General features: G+C 36.6%; 4 protein-coding genes and 1 long non-coding RNA gene across 9 annotated transcripts in view; 3 read left to right on the top strand and 2 right to left on the bottom strand.

Annotated features, from left to right (window-relative positions):
• The window catches only part of LOC131533952 (centrosomal protein of 290 kDa), a 31,218-nt gene extending 18,840 nt beyond the window's left edge, over positions 1-12,378 (top strand). The window contains exons 27-53 of one of the 4 annotated variants that reach the window (XM_058766436.1): positions 45-196; positions 283-394; positions 463-918; positions 1,627-1,791; positions 1,886-1,993; positions 2,093-2,227; positions 2,338-2,601; positions 2,694-2,801; positions 2,955-3,154; positions 3,254-3,467; positions 3,669-3,806; positions 4,147-4,368; positions 5,453-5,581; positions 5,893-6,038; positions 6,206-6,361; positions 6,450-6,573; positions 7,883-8,020; positions 8,104-8,190; positions 8,271-8,435; positions 9,191-9,313; positions 9,412-9,584; positions 9,656-9,797; positions 10,119-10,192; positions 10,274-10,368; positions 10,455-10,513; positions 10,590-10,782; positions 12,096-12,378. In XM_058766436.1, coding sequence (XP_058622419.1) covers positions 45-196; positions 283-394; positions 463-918; positions 1,627-1,791; positions 1,886-1,993; positions 2,093-2,227; positions 2,338-2,601; positions 2,694-2,801; positions 2,955-3,154; positions 3,254-3,467; positions 3,669-3,806; positions 4,147-4,368; positions 5,453-5,581; positions 5,893-6,038; positions 6,206-6,361; positions 6,450-6,573; positions 7,883-8,020; positions 8,104-8,190; positions 8,271-8,435; positions 9,191-9,313; positions 9,412-9,584; positions 9,656-9,797; positions 10,119-10,192; positions 10,274-10,368; positions 10,455-10,513; positions 10,590-10,760 — 4,056 coding nt within the window. In that variant the 3' untranslated portion in view covers positions 10,761-10,782; positions 12,096-12,378. Of the gene's footprint in view, positions 1-44; positions 197-282; positions 395-462; positions 919-1,626; positions 1,792-1,885; positions 1,994-2,092; positions 2,228-2,337; positions 2,602-2,693; positions 2,802-2,954; positions 3,155-3,253; positions 3,468-3,668; positions 3,807-4,146; positions 4,369-5,452; positions 5,582-5,892; positions 6,039-6,205; positions 6,362-6,449; positions 6,574-7,882; positions 8,021-8,103; positions 8,191-8,270; positions 8,436-9,190; positions 9,314-9,411; positions 9,585-9,655; positions 9,798-10,118; positions 10,193-10,273; positions 10,369-10,454; positions 10,514-10,589; positions 11,145-12,092 lie in introns of those variants that run through there. The other 3 variants (XM_058766437.1, XM_058766435.1, XM_058766438.1) reach the window with 3 other exon arrangements.
• LOC131533955 (nucleolin-like) lies at positions 6,586-7,872 on the top strand. Its single transcript, XM_058766445.1, is given in 2 exon segments — positions 6,586-7,002; positions 7,005-7,872. Coding segments are annotated over 2 exon segments (948 nt in total). The 5' UTR covers positions 6,586-6,704; the 3' UTR covers positions 7,655-7,872.
• Positions 10,814-15,015, bottom strand: rlig1 (RNA 5'-phosphate and 3'-OH ligase 1). Of its 2 annotated transcripts, none has more exons than XM_058766444.1 (7): positions 14,786-15,015; positions 14,258-14,372; positions 13,646-13,741; positions 13,346-13,462; positions 13,062-13,259; positions 12,448-12,617; positions 10,814-11,502 (listed from the first exon to the last, which is right to left on the bottom strand). In XM_058766444.1, the coding sequence occupies exons 1-7, from the start codon at positions 14,873-14,875 to the stop codon at positions 11,317-11,319; spliced, it is 972 nt and encodes a 323-aa protein (XP_058622427.1). In that variant the 5' UTR covers positions 14,876-15,015; the 3' UTR covers positions 10,814-11,316. The 2 variants fall into 2 exon arrangements, with proteins under 2 accessions (XP_058622427.1, XP_058622426.1); XM_058766443.1 differs by having other exon boundaries at positions 10,819-11,502; positions 14,258-14,375.
• Positions 15,016-15,161: 146 nt separating this feature from the next.
• On the top strand, positions 15,162-16,712 carry LOC131533957 (uncharacterized). The gene is made up of 4 exons (XR_009269264.1): positions 15,162-15,416; positions 16,005-16,134; positions 16,412-16,494; positions 16,578-16,712. It is a non-coding gene; the product is annotated as an uncharacterized LOC131533957 (long non-coding RNA).
• borcs5 (BLOC-1 related complex subunit 5) lies at positions 16,478-18,792 on the bottom strand. Its single transcript, XM_058766446.1, has 5 exons — positions 18,515-18,792; positions 18,058-18,129; positions 17,764-17,907; positions 16,863-17,020; positions 16,478-16,785 (listed from the first exon to the last, which is right to left on the bottom strand). The coding sequence occupies exons 2-5, from the start codon at positions 18,113-18,115 to the stop codon at positions 16,558-16,560; spliced, it is 588 nt and encodes a 195-aa protein (XP_058622429.1). The 5' UTR covers positions 18,116-18,129; positions 18,515-18,792; the 3' UTR covers positions 16,478-16,557.
• Positions 18,793-19,788: the final 996 nt, after the last annotated feature.

Below are 19,788 nucleotides of genomic sequence, written 5' to 3'. Positions count from 1 at the left end.
TTAATAGGATGATATTTTGTATATATTTCTGTATGCCTGTACAGCTCACAAAATTAAACCTAGAGGCTCAGCGGATAGAGCGGGAGCTCAGGGATGAGCTGGCAGACAGCGTAAGCAAAGACATCAGTGATGCTGATCGCAAGCGAATCACCGAACTGGAGAAAACAGAGGCAGACCTGCGGATTGAAGTGTCCAAGTAAGCCTGATGACTCAGCCTGTGCATATGCTTGCTATGATAACATATCACAAGAAAATGTACACAAACATTTCTTTTATGAGCAGATTACGGGAGGTGTCAGATGTCGCTAAAATGCAGGTGTCCGCTCTGGAATCCAGACAGCAGTCAAGAGAGAAGGAGGTAGAAAGCCTAAGGAGACAGGTGTTGGACTACCAGGTATGTTTTTCTTTTTTTCAGCTGTGCAGCCTCTTGATCACATTGCTAATTGCACATCTCCTCCTCAGGCTCAATCCGATGAAAAGGCCCTCATCGCTAAACTCCACCAGCACATTGTGGCCCTACAGTTGAGCGAAACCTCAGCCATCAGCCGACTGGAAGCTGCCAACACACGCCTGCAGAAACTCGAAGCGCAGAAGCTCCGAGTTGAACAGCAGCTGGATGCCCAGCAGCAGACTCTGTGGCACGCGAGGCAGGAGGGTCACCAGCGGGCCAGACACCTCCGCCACACCATCCAGGCCCTCCGCAGACAGTTCTCAGGAGCCCTGCCACTGGCCCAACAGGAGAAGTTTTCCAACACCATGCTCCAGCTGCAGGAGGACAAGGCACGGGCCAGGGAGGAGGCACATAAGGCGGAGGAGGAGAGGAGGAAAGCAGAAGGAAAGGCACAAGAACTGAAGCTAAAGCTGAAGGGGTTGGAGGAGCTTATAGCAACACTGAAAGATGCCAAAGGAGCACAGAAAGTAGGCTGATTGATTGATTGATTGATTGATTGATTGATTGATTGATTACAAATAAAGTTGTGATATGATTCTTAAAATCATATTTTTCACATATGAAAAAAATATATCTATAAAAAATATATATAATTTTATAATTATAATTTTTAACATAAATGTATATTTATTTTGTGTATATTAAATATTTTGTTGTTTATTTTTATTTTATATTTATATGATTATTAATATATTTTATAAATATAAATTTCATAGAATCTTACAAAAAAGATCATATTTTACCACATAACCATATAACATATTTTCTTTTATTTTTGTATTTATGCATTGTTTTAAACACATTTTACACAAAAATTTAAAATAACTAAAAAACTGTTTTTTAAATAATGATTTTCATTAGATTATTATAACTGTATGATGTATATCTTTGTATTATAGTAATTTTTTGCATCACAGTGATGAAAAATGTGTTTTATTGTCATGAAAATAATCTTAAAATGTAATTTCAAAAAAATCAATGGTCTACACAGTACATTTTCTTTAGGAAAAATTTAATTCTTTGTTTTTCCTATATTCATAACAGACTTTTTTTTTTAATTTACTTGTAAATGATTCACATGAGTTATGTTACTCCTATTAATAAAATAAATTGTTCCCATGAACAGTAGTTGACACTCCACTACAGTGTTTACAGCTTAATATCAACCCCTACAGGTGAGTGAGTGGCATAAGAAACTGGAGGAAGTCCGTCTGTTGGAAATGAGGCAGAGCAGAGAGCTTGGTGCCCAGCGGGAAGAGATAAAATACCTTAAGAACATTGTGGCTGAGCAGGAATGCACCATCAGCGGCCTGGAAGAGGAGTTGGTGCACCAGAATAACGTCAGTATTGCATTTAAACATCTTCCCTATTTTTACAGTATACAGAGCATGCTTCATTCATGATTTCTGATCTTATTTGATATCATTGTGTTAGCTTCTCGAGGAGCGGCAACTGATCTGGGATCAGAGAGAAGTGCAATTGGAGCGCCAACTCGACACCTATGAGAAACGGCAGAATGAAGTCTTAAGTACAGCTCAGAAGGTGCCATCAACACTGATCCTTGGCAGACTTGACAATTTTTTTTTACAGTTTACTTAACTACAGTTTAAATGACACTTAACTTGTCCTGTTTGGGTTTAGTTTGAGGAAGCCACAGGCTCTCTACCGGATCCAAATCAACCTTTAGTGCACCAGCTAGACTACGCTCTTGGAAAAATCAAAGAGCATGTTCGTACCATCCTTGAGACAAAAGCCACCTGCAAAATTCTGGAAGAGGTACTTTGTTTTATCCATCAAGTGACTGGGCAATAATTTAAGTCAGCTTTACCAATTATAAGCCTTGTTTTTAAGATTTTCTTACAAGGGGTTTCTTTCTCTCTGAGCAGAAGCTGAAGGAAAAAGAAGCTGCTTTGTGGACATCAGAACAGAACGTCTTATCCCGAGACAAAGTAATCAATGAACTGCGGCTTCGCCTTCCAGCCACTGCTGAGAGAGAGAAACTCCTGGCTGACCTGAGCAAACAAGAGGACTCTGATAGCCAGCCCGCCCTGAAGGTTGCCCACCAGACCATTAATAACCTACAAGGGCGTCTGGATCAAAAAGAAGGGGTTCTCAAGAAGTACCAGAACTTGTTAGCAAAGACCCGTCAGGTGCCTAATTAAGTTCAAAACTGAGGCTTGGTGATCCATATTGCACACTGAAACCATATAAAAGCTCATGTATCTTCATTTTTATTTCCCAGGAGCAGGAAGAGATTTCCAAAAGACATGAGGAGGAGGTCAGGGCACTGCATCAAAAACTGGATGTCTATATGGACACATCGCTGGACCGTTTCAAACAGACCGCTCTGGTATCTAGAGTATTCATTATAGAGCCCAACTTATGATAGAGCGCCAGAAATAAATCAAGAAAGAACACATTTATAGTGTCCTTGATATATATAATGTTATAAATCATGGCAGATGTCATATTTAGTACGCTACTAAATCTTATTCTTCTCTAGGAGCTAATGAAGAAACCCACCATCACTGTACCGACCAATAAGCACTTGATGCGTTTGGCAGAAATGGAGCAGACGGTGGCCGAGCAGGACAATTCGCTTTCCTCGCTGACACGCAAGCTGAAGGTCGTCACCACAGAGCTGGACCAACAGAAACAGGTGATGGCGGCACAAGCCATGGAGCACGCTATGGATATAGCCAGGTGAGAAATTAAAACAAGTTAAACCACGCTCTTTTAAATACTGACTAATATCAAGACTTTGATTCCTTGTGCCACTTTTAATGAGCTTTCATTTCCAAGACTTGAGGAGAGACACGTTGCCCAAACGAAGGGTCTGTCACAGGAAGCAGAGGAGCTGAGAGCTCAGCTCATTCAAATGGAGAAAGAGCTGCATTTCCTCCGCACGGAGCTAGAGGCCCAGAAAGAAGCCAATGTCAGATCACCATCCAACACCATGAAGAACCTCGTGGAGCGGTTGAAGACTCAGTTGGCCCTCAAGGAGAAACAGCTGAAGGTACCACACTTTGGACAACTACAGTAAATGTGCAGTCATATTTAGCATTGATATACAATAATCATTTCAATAGAAATCTGTCCTATTGGGAATAATTAATGAGGGCCTTTTTGCCAATGAAATTTCACCAAAATGTTGCACCCTTAGTTAAATTTTTTCCACAGTGATATTTAAAATCAGAACTCGGTTTCTTATCTGCAGGCTCTCAGTAAAGCTCTCTTGGAGCTTCGTGCAGAGTTGACATCTCAAGCAGAACAGCAGATCATCGCCAATGCTGCTCAGAAGGAAGAGGCCCTCAACGTTCAACAGATTGTCGACAAGCAGACCAAGGAGCTAAGGGTAAAAATAAGGAAGAAACCTAAATTCTTACCTATTTCAAAACCTTTACTTGTCAACTATAAATCATTGGTTCCAAAATTTTGCATCAGCTTTTAAAAGTAGGAAATATTTCCCATCAATTGTTATTGATGATAAAGGTGATGCATTCAGTTATTAAAGTGACAACAATTCAACTTTTATTAATCATTTGTCAATCGAGTTTTAAAAAAATGCTATTGAACAGTTCATTGATGGGAGCAACCAAAAACATTCTGGTTTTTAAAACACCCTTACAATTTCAGGATGACAGAATTTGATCTCAAGCCTAACCAACAAAATTTGATATCCCGTTGTTCCTCAGACGTGTGTAAAAGACCTTAATGATGAGCTCCTGCTGGCTAAGGATGGCGTACGAGCAGTAAAAGCCAGAGAAAACTCGCTGAGAGAGGAGCTGGAGAACTTAAACAAGGATCTGCAGAAGAGCCAGAAATCACATAACAAGCTGCAGAGTGAAAAAGAGACTCTGGAGGATCAGCTGGATGAGCTGAAGAAGAAGGTCCAGAGGCTCAGCAGCGGCCTTCAGGTCAGACCACATGCGTTTTTCACCCCTATTCACTTCTACCATGAATGGTTAAGGTCAAGAAATGTATGTCTCGCTGTTCTTGAGTAATTCTATCACTGTCACTGTCTTGGACAGTGAGTCAGTGGCCCTTTTTTTTCTCTGAAAAAGAAGAGCTTCTGCTCAGTGTCTGGTTTAACAGAGCCTTTCTTTGACGGCAGTGAATACGTCTAGACACCATTGTGCAGATCCTCGCACTTATCAGAGTTTGTGGTCCTTGGAAAGAAAATACATTTGTATGTGTAATCATAGTCCTCTCAGCTTTTTTTAAATTACAATGTTTAAGTACAACTTTATTTTTATACTGTAGCACCTTTTAAACTTTTTATATAGTTTACATAGTTCTTTACCAAAGACATGTATACTACCATTCAAAAGTTTGGGGTTAGTATAAAATTTATCAAAAGTGAAAGTAAAGACATTTATTGTGTTACAAAAGATTTCTACTTCAAATATCATTATATTCTATACAAATTTATAAACTACGATTACTGGAAAAAATCAATCATGGTCTCTACAAAAATACGAAGCAGCACAACAGTTTGTCTCCACAAATGTTTCTTGAGCAGCAAATCAGCATATTAGAATGATTTCTGAAGGATCATGTGACACTGAAGACTGGAGTAATGATGCTGAAAATTCAGCTTTGCCATCACAGAAATATGTATTAAAATAGAAACTGTTTTTAATTTTAAATTGTAATAATATTTCACAGTATTACAGTTTTTACTGTATTTTTGATCAAATAAATGCAGCCTTGGTGAGCTTAAGAGACTTATTTCAAAAACATTCAAAAATCTTACATGCTGTCGTTGGCGCTGATAGCCTTGTGGGCAGCTTCGGGTGTCCTGAGATCGAATCCCCCATCTCTCTTTCTATACTGTCCTGTCATAGAAAAAATGCCAAAAAAAACACCAAAAATCTTGCATGCTTATGAAAGAAGATAAATAACATGAAATTGTCAGAGTAAGACTAAAATGAGAGTCTAAATAAAAATATATAAAGATATCTTTTTGTGGGTGTATGTATTTGGTGTTTGTCTATGCAGGCTCAGGTTGACAGTGATGGACCCACAGTTGAGGCTCTTCAGAAGAAGATCCGTAAGTTAGAGCAGGAGCTGGACAGGAAGAGCATCTCAGAGCCTGCAGACAAGAGGAGCATCCTGAAGGAGGACAAGGTGAACTAGAATTGCATTTACTGTGAGAAAAGTTAGACAGTTAAAGGTAAATTATCAGAAGAAGGTGATGCAGAAGAAGCCTAAAGATGCCTTTTTTATGTCAGCTGTTTATTTGAGCTCTTATTCTTTGGCACACACACATTTAATTTAGCATTTTGTGGTGAAGTCACAGTCTAGCTTCGTTTCTGACATTGCCTGAGTCATTAAAAAGTAAATAAATTATTATATTCCTCTGATTTGTTTAGTCCTTCTGATTTATTAACAATAACAGTATTCAATTTCATGTATGCATATTTCTCCTATATTTGCAGTCCTCTAAAGAAGAAATCTTGAGGTGGGAGGAAGGTAAAAAGTGGCAGGCCAGGGTGGAGAAAGTGCGGACCGTCCTCAAGGAGAAGGAGAAAGAAGTGGAATCTCTGTCTAAACAATTAACAATGATCAAAGAACTTTACAGCAGGTTTGTGTTGTAACAATAATCCATCCACAGTTTCAAAAGACACATTAATGGTTTGAGGAATCTTAAAATGTATGCAATAAATGTGAGCTTAACTTTAGCATTTATTAAGAGTAAGAACAAAAGTTGAAGATTCCCTATCATGTTTATGTTGGCTGATGTCTTTGAAGGTTGGAGCAGGAGAAGGTGGCTCTCCAGAAGAAACTAAAAGGCAGAGGAGTGACCGCAGATCAGGTTGTTGGTGTACGGACCCTCGAGGCTGACAGAGAGATTGAGGAGCTACAAAGAAGGAACGCTGAACTGGAGCAGCAAATCAAAGTGATAAAGTGTGTTCTGCCTAGCAATCATGCCAGTTTGTTCAGTTTTTTTTATGTTGTCTTGAGGAATGTGTAATATGTACTGTTGGTTTTGTAGGCAGCAGCAAGCTTTACCCCGTGATGCCGCAATGGAGGATATCACCATCAGGAACCGTTATCTTGAGGAGAGGCTTCACTCCCTGGAGAATCAACTGTCCAAAGAGTCTCCATCCAGACCATCTGTAGGTGTAACACTTTGCGTAACAGTAAAACATTTTTTCAACACTTATCATGAATTTCACCCCACTAATTTCAGTCTTACGCTTCCTCTCAAACCTGTTTCTTTCTCCATACCTCTATTCTATCTCTGATAATGAAGAAAAAACATGTGGCATCTCAGTCTCGGCTCAGTTGGTCCTCAAAAGTTGTTCATTCTATGACTTTCGATATTAGTGAAAGAGACCAAACTCGGTCTCCATTAGTAAATGACACAATCCCTGGAAAAGAAGCTATCACTGAAAAGGAAATAGCAGTTACAGAGGACAAAGCAACTCAAACTTCATTCAAAAGAATGAGTGCAGCAGCAGTGAGTCAAGATGAGGAAAAGCGCAATGAGAATGTAGGAGAGAACGTTGTAGATGTAGATCCAGAAGATCTGGTGAATGAGAACAAAATGAACAGGAAGAGGACAACAAAAAAGAGGGATTGCTTGAGAAAGATATAGAGGAAACAGATGTGGCTCAAGGAGGACAAGAGGAAGATATAGTAGTGGCTGAACATGCACAGGAAGAACCGAAGACTAATGGAGATGCAGAAGAGATGACAGATAAGCCTCTTGAAGAAGATCAGCTGGAAAATGAAACAACTGAAAATGAAAAGACAGATGCAGAAGAAAGTAGGACTTACACAGAGCCAGGGATGTCAAAAGAACATCTGGAGGATGACCAACAAGACAGAGATAAGGAGCAAGATCCTGAAGAAAAACATTTTGAGTCTTTAAAATCTGAAGGTGATCCAAGCCAAAATTTGAAAACATCTGCAGGGTCTAAAGAGCTTGAAGAAGACGAAATGGCACTCAGCACAGTTGATGTCAAAGTGGTGCCTGAAGAACCATCAATGGAGGAGACCATGTCCTTCATCCCTGAGGAAGACGTGGACCCGGTTTTAAGTGAGAACGTAAAATGTTCCCCCACAAAGGAGCTAAAGGCAGGTGTTATAAAAAGTGATGTCTTGAACATTCTTGGACCGGTAGAATCAGAGGTCACCACCTTTCGTGACAAAGAACAAAGCAAAGTGAAAGCTCGAAAGGTACTTAACGCATAGGAGCTCCCACTGAAGTGCTAGCATAAAGCTTACAGTTCTCCACCCAATAGCTTTGTTGGCTTTGAGCTTGTGACTTCGCCTTTCCAGACCCAGAGCGTCTGCTCTTGTCCTATAGCAATGGTGTCTTTGTGTTGCATCCTCTCCATCCTGTATCTAAAATGTATTCGTGCTCTGGGTGTTATTTAGCTGCATGTTGTCTACGGCATCAACATCTCTTTGTTGTTTCAGCAGACATCTGGCCGTGGTTCTGGTACACCATCTCAAAGAGAACATGAGCTCCAAAAAGAGAACCTCAAGGTGTCCACGGAGAACCTGGAGCTTCGTTTCCAACTGGAGCAAGCAAACAAGGACCTACCTCGATTAAAAGTACAGTAAAATCGAAATGATTAATAACATTAAAAATAAATTAAAAAACTGTTGTACTTACTTTACTCTCCCTGTAATGGAAGGATCAGGTGTCTGACCTCAAAGAGATGTGCAGTGTTTTGAAGAAGGAGAAAGCTGAAGTGGAGAAGAGGCTCAGCCATATTCGTGGGGTAGGTTGCAGCATCTCTAAGATCTTAAAACACTAAACCTCTCATCTCCTTCAGTCATTCCTTTTGCTTTTCTCATGCAGTCTGGCCGCAGCGGGAAAACCATTCCTGAGCTGGAGAAGACCATCGCACTGATGAAGAAGGTAGTGGAGAAAGTTCAGAGAGAGAATGAGAACTTAAAGAAGACTTCAGAGGCCAATGTGCAGGAGCAGCTTACTAAACTAGAACGAGACCATGAGAAACTAAAGGTACATTTTGTGAACATGTTGGATGATACACTACCATTCACAAGTTTGGGCTCAGTAAGATTTTTTTATTGTTTTTGAAAGTAATCTTTTAAGGCTGCATTTCATCAGAAATACAGTAAAAACAGTTTATATATATATATATTATTATTATTTAATTTTTTTTCAGTTAGAGTATTTTTTAAATGTAATTTATTATTAATATTATGCATTAATTCTGTAATGCCAAAGCATCATTACTCCAGTCCTCAGTGTCACATGATCTTTCAGAAATCATTCTAATATGCTGATTCGCTCAAACAACGTTTCTTATTATTTTCAGCATTGAAAATAGTTGTGCTGCTTAATATTTTTGTAGAAACCGTGAAACCTTTTTTTCAGGATTCTTTGATGATTAGAAAGTTCAAAAGAACATTTATTTTAAATAGAAATATATTTGGTAACATAAATATAATATTTGGTAATATTATAAATGTTATAAATGTTGTTTTTTTCAGGATTCTTTGATTAGAAAGTTCAAAAGAACATTTTTTATTAAATAAAACATAAATGTTTTACTGTCACTACTGATCAACGATGCATCTGCTGAATAAAATCATTTTTTAAGTAAAATAAAACATTTAAAGAAAATTTAGCAAAGACCATCTGCAAGTTGCATCTGTATAATTTATAATAAGATTTTGATATTGTTTTGTTTAAAAATGTGACGCGACATTTTCTACTTTGCCTAATAATGTGCATCTTTCTTTTTGTTACAGTCTGAATATGAAAAGCTGAAAGGAAAACAAGAGGAACAGCTAAATGCAAGACTTGAATCAAAAACCAAGGGCATTGAGAAAATCATGATGGAAAATGAACGCTTACGTAAAGATATTAAAAAGGTTTTTTTTTTTTAACTGGTTTTCATTACCTTTATATCAGTAAAACATGCTCTTAATATATCATGATGCAGTATATATGTTTTTGTGGCAAACTGCAGGAAGCAGAAGCTGCAGAAAAGCTGAGGGATGCAAAGGCCAGACTTGAAGTAGCCAATGAGAAACTAAAGGCGGAGCTTGAGGAGACCAATCAGAGGCTCCTATTGGCACAGTCAAAAGGGCCGTGTTTAGAGGGAGTGGACAGCAAGACCTGGAAATCTTCAGTTGTTTCCAGGTAGCACATTTACCTAAATACTTAATCAGTTTCGTCATCATTCAAGTTATTATTCATTTTTCCCTTCACAGGTTATTTGAAAACAAGATGAAATGTCTTGAGAGCGAAATCGCTAAGAAAAACTCCAGCGTATCAGAGCTGAAGATGCAGCTGAAAGAAGCGAATGAGAAACAGCAGGCCACACAACACACAGTCAGCCAGCTGAAGGAACAAGTGAGACAGTTCTTCAGCTATTTACTAAAATCCCCATATTCTGCCATTACTGAAACGTTTGATACTTTGAGCCAGTTTTAGAACACTTGTTTTCATTTGTCATGCATCTCCTAGCAACGAGGCACATGTTTCTGCTTGAGTTTGTTGTGTTCGGAATGACTTGAAAGTCTGGTAGTGTGTGACCCTCAGTCTTTTTTATTTCTCTGTAACCATTTACAAAGTTGGCAAATGTGTTTTAAAATCTGTTCCAACGTAGTGCATTCCAGACTTGACATGCTTTTTTTTTTCTCAGAGATCTAATAACCTGATATGTATTAACAGGTGGAACTGCTTAAAAATATCCCAGCGGAAGCGACCACTGATGAAGGCCTTGTCAGAGAGTATCAGTCCCTGAGGTGAAGTGCTTTAATATACATAGACTTCAAAGCGCAAGAAATGACTCGAAACTCATTCTTTGTCAAATATTTCCCAATTAGATTGGCCAATAAACAACTCGAGAGGGAAAAAGCTCAACTTCTTCGCCAGATCCAAAGGTACGATGAGCAGTTTGGAGCCAGCAAAGCAGGACCAGGTAAGATCACCATTGATTTGTTTTCTGAAGAATTCATATTGTGGCTACATTAGACGTATATCATCTATCTACCTGTTCTTTTGTAGGATACAATGATCTCCAGGAACAAATTAAGGCAGCAAATACTGAAAAAAAGAAATTACAGGTATCCCTGAAGAAAAATGCCTAAATAATCTGCAGTTTTTAGATCTCAAGTCACATTATAAATGCTTTCGTTTTAGGACGAATTGAGAAAGCTGACTCGAGAGCTGAAAAACTTTGACCCGACATTTTTTGAGGAACTTGAGGATCTAAAGTTCAACTACAATCTGGAGGTGAAGAAAAACATCATCCTGGAGGAACAGTTGAAGAAGTTTGGAGTGGCGGTTCCCATAGACGTGTCTATCAGCTAACACACATCAGATCATTTCTCAGGTTATTAGATTTTATTCTTACTGCTCAGTTAGAGCCAAATATGTACAATGTTGCTTCACCTTATTGTTCAAATATAATGTTTCACAAGTAGGTTCATATTTATTTTTTTGTAAAATATTACAACCTTGTCATATAAAGTTTACAATATTTGTGATTTTATGGCCTTACTAGCATAAGCTGAAACTGAAAGGATTTGATCTTTTTACATTTAACCCATTAATCACTGCCTCATTTTTGAGACTCCTTACATGTAATAAATGACGATCAATGTAAATTTGTTCCATTTATTTATACATATTGCTGAACCATCCTATTTAAACAAACCAAAAAAAGAATTAAATAATAATTAAAAAAAAAAAAAACTCTTCCACTCTCAATATAAAGCATTCGCACATATCACAGTGCATATATGAGCAAAATGTCAATGGGAATTTGCAATAGGCAGTTTTGACCAGTATTAAGTGTTGGCAAAGATTCTTCACACTGGTTAAAACCAAATGTCGCAGGAATGTTTGGTAGTTTCATTTTATGGGATCAGGGTTCAAACTGAATGTCCCGTATGCAGCTGAAGAGTTTTCCATTTATGCTGGAAAATGATTTGAATAAGTCCTTCTCAGAAGCATCTGGCTCAGGCGTTTCATCTACGTGGACGACCACAGGTCTGGTGTTCAGGAAGGTGTCACTCACAGGCCATTTCAACCCAAGATGATGGCGGTGTATCTGGAGAACAAGAGTTAAAGTGATTTGATCTGAAAAAAATGTGGATAACAGCAGCAAAAGAGTGACGGTTTTAAGCATGAACCTAGGGCTGGACGAAATGGCCAAAATTTATATCTCTTAATTTCACGATACGATACGATATAAACAATATTTTAACAGCCTCAGAAAAACTGCCGAGAACGCCCACAATGGATGTGTGTACCTACAAGCTTCTGAAAAATGAATTTGCCAAGTCTATGAAACCTCGTCCAATTAAACTATATAATATTTTACAAATATAAATGGCACAGATAAATTAAATGTTCACTTTTTATTTATATTTAGCCTTCATACAAACAAGAAATGTGAAATCACTGTCAAATAAACACAACGCTCTCAGACTCACCTTATTAATATTAATATCTTTAACTTTAAACTACAACATAGGCTGATTATTCTTATAGATTGAAACAAAAGTGCTTCAGCCAGGATAAAGAATCTGAAAAGTGCTCAGTGTTGCCGCAAAAAACAAAACAAAATAGTGAGCAACAACAAAAACAAGTTGCTGGAGATGGGCTTATTATTGAAAATGCAAATTCATTCTCTGCCAGCAGGAGGCGCTTTTGGAGCAGCAGAAGCAGGGGTTTCCATGGTAACGGCTGTATACATAGCAGCTGTGCTCATGAATGCTGCTTTATCAGATCAAATAAAAATGCCATTGAAATTTTTCTGACGACACTTGGTTCTTTTCAAAGATACATTTATATACAACACTCGTGCCTCGTTTTGATTTTGAAACGTGCAGTGCTCAGGTTTATTCAATGAAGTTGTGGAATAAATAAGTGTATAGGACTAGTAATAAGAGAAATGCGTTTAAAAATCATATCATAGTCACTGTAGAAAAAAAATATTGCGCTATATATTGAGATTGAACTATTGTCCAGTCCTATATGAACCCTTATTTACCTTGACCAGTGTCCCATCATCACAGTGCCACACGATTCCCTCCACTCGCCCCTCTTGACATTCCTGAAACCAGGAATACAGCTGCTGGAATTCCACTGGAGGAGGGTTCCAGATGCGCAGGACCCCATGGGGCACCAGGACATGGACTGGATGCTTCTTACTTCCCAAACCTACAGAATCACACAGTCAGCCACGTCCTAAACCAACAGAACTCCACTCAATTTCTTACTTTCTTAACAGTTAAACTAGAATTCAAAAGAGTAAATGAAAGTAAGAATTTTAACATGTAATGTTACAAAATATTTCTATTCCAAATAAACGCTGTATTTTGAACGTTCTATTCAATGAATCCAGACAAAACACATGTCATTGTTTCATTAGAATGGTTTCTGAAGGATCATGTGACACTGAAGACTAGAGTAATGATCCTGAAAATTCAGCTTTGGCATCACAGAAATAAATTACATTTTAAAATGTATTCAAGTAGAAAACAATTTTACAATTTTAAATTGTAATAATATTTCACGATGTTACTGTTTTTACTGCATTTTTAATAAAAAAAATAAATAAAAAAAATGCAGCCTTGGTGAGACTTCAAATATATATGTATTCACCATATGGATTTCCATTAACGTTGGTTCCAATAAGCTCAAGGGTTTGCTCCATGAGGTCTGCCAGAGGAACGCAGACAATTTCAAGCAATCCTTCATCCTCTCCGTCTGTCTTCAGGACAAGGGCGACACCAGCATCATAGTTGACCACAGAGGCGTGCCAGCAGTACTGCTTGTTGATATGATCCACCGGAACCCAACCTTCATAACAGATATATCTAAGCCATTATTTTCATTCAGTACAGTATAACTTGTGACAGGTGTAACGTCACAAGACTCTAACCCACCTGGTACGTGTCCATGTTCATCCGGCACTGGACGGCCGTTCTCATGCTGGACTCTGTGAGCAGCGATCCAGGATTCTGGCACTTCACGGAAATCTTTGTCTACGTTCCACACAAATCCTGTCATTTAGCAGAGAATTAAAAAAAAAATGTGTTTACAACTTTTATTTTTATTCACTGCTTTGCGATGGTTTCTTGTTAGCCCATGAAATAACATGTTAATTATATTATTCATGTAAGTTCAATCATACAAAAACAATCATTTTAAAAAACCTAAATTAAAAAGCATATGGACCAAAATACCTTTACAGGTCTTCTGCGAATACTGATACTTTTTGAATCTCTTGTCCGCCTGCTTGGTGGGTTTCCGATCCAAGCGAGCCCAGAGATACGGTTCCCCTTCAAAAAAATAATAAAAATTATAATATTAATAAAAACCCTCATTTTGGATATGGAATCACTATTCAGTCTCAATACATATATACATTTATATTATTATTATTATATTACACAAAAAAATTATACACATTTACATTATTATTACTACATATTACACATTTATAAATGCTGTTCTTTCAAACCTTCTATACATCAAAGATTTTGGAAGAAAGTCCACAAAAATATTTTGCAGCAATTTTTTTCATTATAAATTCATAATAATAATAAATGTTTCTTGAATATCAAATCAGCATATTAGAATGCTTTCTGAAGGACAATGTGACAGCTTTGCCATCAAAGGAATAAATTACATATTGTAATAATATTTAACAAAATTTGAGTGTATTTTTGATCAAATGCTTAGGTGAGCTAAGAAACTTATTTCAAAAATTATATCAACCCACAAACCTTTGAACCATAATCAACAATGATCCAACATTAATAACAACTTAACCTCACGTTATGACTCATTTATACCTTTGTATGTGGTGACATAGCAGCAGGTCCCATCAATCTTCTCGGTTGCTGTTGCACAGTGAATATCTGATTCAAGAGCAGCAGGGTTCACATTCTCAGTGGCCACCACCTGAAACTGCTGCAGGATCAGAACGAGAATGAGTAAAATAATCAATCCAATCTCATATACACACACACACACACATGTATGCAATGCATGATGAATTTACCCGTGCATTTTTATTAATTTATTTTTAGTATGCTTTATGTGATTGTATAGCATATTTACATCAGCCCCTGTTGTTTTTAAATGTGCTTTTTAAATAAACTTGGACTGAATGTGCATATTTGCTTTGGGACAGTTACTCCGTTCAATGCACCAATTAAAATAATAACGAAAAGATTAATTTAAAATAATGACGCGAAGAGGTATGCGCCATATTGTAATGCATTATCTCGTATTGTGATCGCACTGCATTTATAATGTTTACAGGGTTTTGGTCATGAGAACAATATGTACAGAAAATGCTGCTGTTTTATTTCACCCACCTGACAGTCGCGTTTTCTGGATGGTTCGCTTCTCACTTCCGTCAGGAAAACACATGGGATTTTCTGCTGCACTGAACCCAGACGCCGCATTATCGCTGTGGATAATCAGCTTTATTACGGGGTGTGTTGCTTTACTAATTGAATATGGACTGATGAGCTCAACACATTTTCAGGTCAGCCATTCACACGCGTCCAATGCTATTTTGTCCAGATTTCCTCTCATTCTGTAGTCTGTTTACTTTAAGATGATCTTTGTCGCCATCTATTGGAACGGAGAGTGAGTTTTTTTTTTTTTGGTGTTTGATGTTCATCTGTCTCGGAGCAAAAAAGGATGATTGCGACTTTATTCTTATTTTAAACGTATTTAATATTTTTGAAAGTGTACTTTAAAATGTTTTATAAATAAATAAACAGTGCTTTAAGTAAAATGCTTTAATTTTCATGGAGCGGGTCGCCTCATGTGGGCGCCATGTTGAGATCAAATGACTCTCAGACTCAGAGTAGCTTAATGTACTCACTTGCAGGCCATCCACTCTGAATAGATTTGGAGACATTTTGCATTAAATCACTTGCTCACCACTGGATCCTCTAGTAACACTATGAAGAAATGTGGATGTATATATGACCACAGGTAACGTTTTAAACTTTTAAAATGTCTTAAAGGTATAGTTCACCCAAAAATTAAATATCTGTCATTCATTACTCACCCTCATGTCGTTCCAAACCTATAAGACATCCGTCATCTTCTGAACACAAATTAAGATATTTTTAATGAATTCCAAGAGCTCTCTGACCCTCTCCAAAATGGCACTATAGGGTGATGGGGAGGAGACGTATTGTTGAATAAAGTCGTTATTTTTGTTTTGTTTGCACACAAAAAGTATTCTAGTCGGTTGAACCACTGATGTCACATGGACCATTTTAACAATGTATGTTTCTGTGCATTGATCGTACCCTTGCTGTCTATGCAGGGTCAGAGAGCTCTCGGAATTCATCAAAAATATCTTAATTTATGTTCTGAAGATGAAAAAAGGTCTTACGGGTTTGGAACAACATGAGGGTGAGTAATTAATAACAGAGTTTTCATTTTTGGGTGAACTATACCTTTAAGGATAGATTTGTTTCTTACAAACTCATAGCTTGTTGCTTGTTACAAGACATTAATTGATGGCCTGGAATCATGTGGATTACTTGTAGATTCTTGTGATGTTTTTATCAGTTGTTAGGACTCCTCATTCTGATGGCATCCATTCACTGCAGAGGATCCATTGGTGAGTAATTAATACTAAATTTCTCCAAATCTGTTCCGATGAAGAAACAAACTCATCTACATCTTGAACATTCTGAGGGTAAGTAATTTTTATAAATCTATAAATCTCATGAAAACAGATGGTGCATATATAAACGATTTAATGCCAACAACTTTAATGACACAAGTCTACAGAAAGCCTCTTAAGTGCAAAAGCGTCATATGTTAAATAATTTTCAATTTCAGAGGCAGAATCATGTGTTGTCATGCCCTTTCAAACCACTCAATTAAGTTTTTTAAGTAAATATATACACATGCCTATACCATTTTGGTATTATAGTTTTTCATTTTGTACCATGTAACTTGTTTTATGCCAGATAACACCTGATCCAAGCACGCAAAAAGCCTTTCAGAGTGCAAAGTGAGAAGTTCCTTAGGTAACAACCAGACATGACCTGAGGTATGTCTCTATAAAGCAAAAGTCAATTAGTACTATGAGCTATTTAACAACTGTTGTCAGACTCTATTTGATTTCTCCATCAGGTTTCATGCTGAAAGGCTCCAGGCGCTCGCTTTCAGGCAGCAGATTGTTGAGACGCTCCATCAGTGGTATCGTCTGGTCGATGCCCATCTGAATGCGTCTCAGAATCATCGACATCTCATTGACCTTCTGGATCTGCTCGGCGTACTTGGCGTAACGCTTTTGCCTCTCCTGCATGATGCTGAATAATGCCTCCACTGACAAATCCATCTGACAATAAAAAACAGGTCAGCATTCACAGCTGGCTTGACGAAACAGTAAAATTCAATAGAAATGATGGTGAATACCTCTTTGATCCTCTTGACCAGAGCGTTCTGGTCAAAGGCAACAGCTTCCGCACACTGGTGTAGATGATCCTGATATCGGACACACAGCTGCAGCACCTGTGCCGAATCCAGCTTTTCTAAACAGATAGTGCTCGGAGAGGTTTGTCCACTGAGCACACCTGAGAAATGACACCAATATTAAGCTAAATTGTGATTGTGATCACTTTATAAACTATGGCTGGATATTGACACAGGTTTAAAAAAAAAAAAACGATTATAATTCATTTGGATAGTTGTAAGGAAAACAATCTCTCAACTAATGCTGGAAAATATACAGGAAACCCTGTCAGTTGGTATATTACTATAATATTGAAGGTTAAAATTAATAACAGAGGCCAAATTTTATTAATATTTATAGTTATAATCAACACTCAAAAACTGAGTTGAATGCAAACATTTAAATTGCACATAGGGCAGCTTTTCTATCAGCTTTATATAGGTAATTGCAACTTTTTAATCTTACAATTCTGACTTGTTTTCCTCAGAATTTCTTGTTTATATCCTGCAATTGTGATTCTGAGAAAAATTTGTAAAAAGTCAGAATTTGTCAGGTGTCTGAAATTTGGTAAATAACAGAAACAGAAGTGCTATAAAATCGCAATTTCAAGATAAGTCATAATTACGAGATGCAAACTCAGAATTAAAGAAAAAAAAGTCACAATTCCAGGAAAAAAATTGACAATGTAAAAGCTGTAGCTTTGTTTTATATCAAAAGTAACAGCACAACCCAGTCCCAGATCTATTATAAACCATTTAGTTACCTACCAAAAAAAAATAATTTTATATATACACACACACACACACACACACACACACATATACATATACTAAATTGTTTTTTTGTTTTTGGACTGCTGCTTACCTTTCAGAAGAGGCTGAAAGGTGGGAATTTCCTGTAGTTTTATTACATCTGGATCATTATGAATATTTCTTAATGACTGAGTTCCTTGGGCAACAACTACTATGTCATCCATTTTGGCTCTATGTTTGGCTGGAGAGGGTACAACTGAAACAACAAAACAGAACTTAATAACAGGTAATGGTAGAATATTTACAACATAAGAATATCATTTCATTTCCGTGTAACATATTTCACATCATGAATAAACATAGCATGTGCAAGTCAAAATCTTGTTATTAATATAATGTTGAGCACCTGAAGCGCTGAAGTCTGAATGTTTATGTTCAGCATCTCCGCTCTGTTCAGCACCCATGGTCAACACAAGCACTGAACCAAAGACACAACAAAATTATATCTTATTACAATATTTGTACATTTGTGAGATGAAAAGTCATAATTACTTTATGTTTTTATTCTGTGGTGGAAGCAAGATTCCATAAATTTCTACTGCAATTCCTTACTAAATATACATCTTTAAACAATGGCTGCCATGAAAATGTTTTCATGAAAGATTCATTCAAACTCATTAAATAATGAAGACATCACTAACAAGTAAAAAATAGAATGAATATGTAGTAGAGAAGTGTTATTATTATAATACAGTATATCATATTTATACATTTTGTATAAAATTCTACATTTTACAACAAAGATGATACATCTAATACATAATTACGATACAAATTTGATTTAATACATATGCTTGACTTACCTTAATGTTGTTTTCAGCTGTTTAACTGGAGCGATTTCATTCGGCTGACTCTTTAGTTGAATGAACGGCTTGCTAATGCTTTACATTGTAACTTAAAGACATTGTGAGACGTTAAACCACAATACTGGTTGTAGATAACGTCTACAATCTATATATATATATTAGCAAATAAGGTTACAATCACTAGAGGAACAAAAAATAAAACATCCGGTCTGATAACATGAGACGCGTGATGATGACGTCACGGGTTTGTTTACATGTGACCATCCAGACCGCATGTATTTTTATGGATTTGTATGTGATCCCTTGGCTATGTTCTTGTACTGTCTGTTCAAGCATTAATAAAAATAAATAAATAAATTCCAGTCCACATGTATGAGATCTTCTCTATTCTTGATAGCTTTTAATTTACACCTAAAAGAAAAGTACAGTATATTTAAAGAGAGACACAGAAAACAGAAAATCAGTTCAGAAAAATAGTAATATAAGATTAATTAAATTAAATCACTTGTAAAGGTTGATTTTGCGTACGTAACATCTTACATACTTTATATATCTGTTTCAGATGGCACATATTTTATTGTATTTAAATTCAGTCATGATCAAATTTGCAAAGCGTACACAGTTGCAAAAAGTATATTTAAACTATAAACAAAGTATATACCTACATATTGTGTACACTATATATAGCGGAGTATCTTTCTATTGAACTTACAGCGAAAAAGAGAGAGAGAGAAAACAATTTAACCAATATAATTTATTATAATTAATATAAAAAGGAGTGTGTGTGTGTGTGTGTGTGTGTATGTATATAGGTATTTACAATTACATTTAGTCATTTAGCAGACGCTTTTATCCAAAGCGACTTACAAATGAGGACAATGGAAGCAATCAAAACCAACAAAAGAGCAATAAAATGCAAGTGCTATAACAAGTCTCAGTTCGCTTAACGTAGTACACGTAACAAGGTTTTTTTTATATAAAATTATATATTAAATAAAAAGAAAACAGATATACCGGTAATAGAAAAAGAATAGCGCAACCTAGTGTTAGAGGCCTTTTTTGCTTTTGTTAATTGTATAATAAATAAAACGAAAACAAACAGATACAATACAAAAAGATTAGAAAAGCTAGTCTTTTAAAAAAGAAAAAGAAAAAAAAAAGAAAACAAGCAGTTAGTAAATGAATAGAGTGCAACTCTAAAAGGGAAAAGTTTTTTCTTTCTCTAAAAGTTTTTTTTATTTTTTTTATTTTATAATTCTATAAGAATAGAA

Source organism: Onychostoma macrolepis, chromosome 25 (genome assembly GCF_012432095.1).
Source record: "Onychostoma macrolepis isolate SWU-2019 chromosome 25, ASM1243209v1, whole genome shotgun sequence".
Taxonomy (NCBI): domain Eukaryota; kingdom Metazoa; phylum Chordata; class Actinopteri; order Cypriniformes; family Cyprinidae; genus Onychostoma; species Onychostoma macrolepis.
This window is presented reverse-complemented; position numbering and strand designations above follow the sequence as displayed.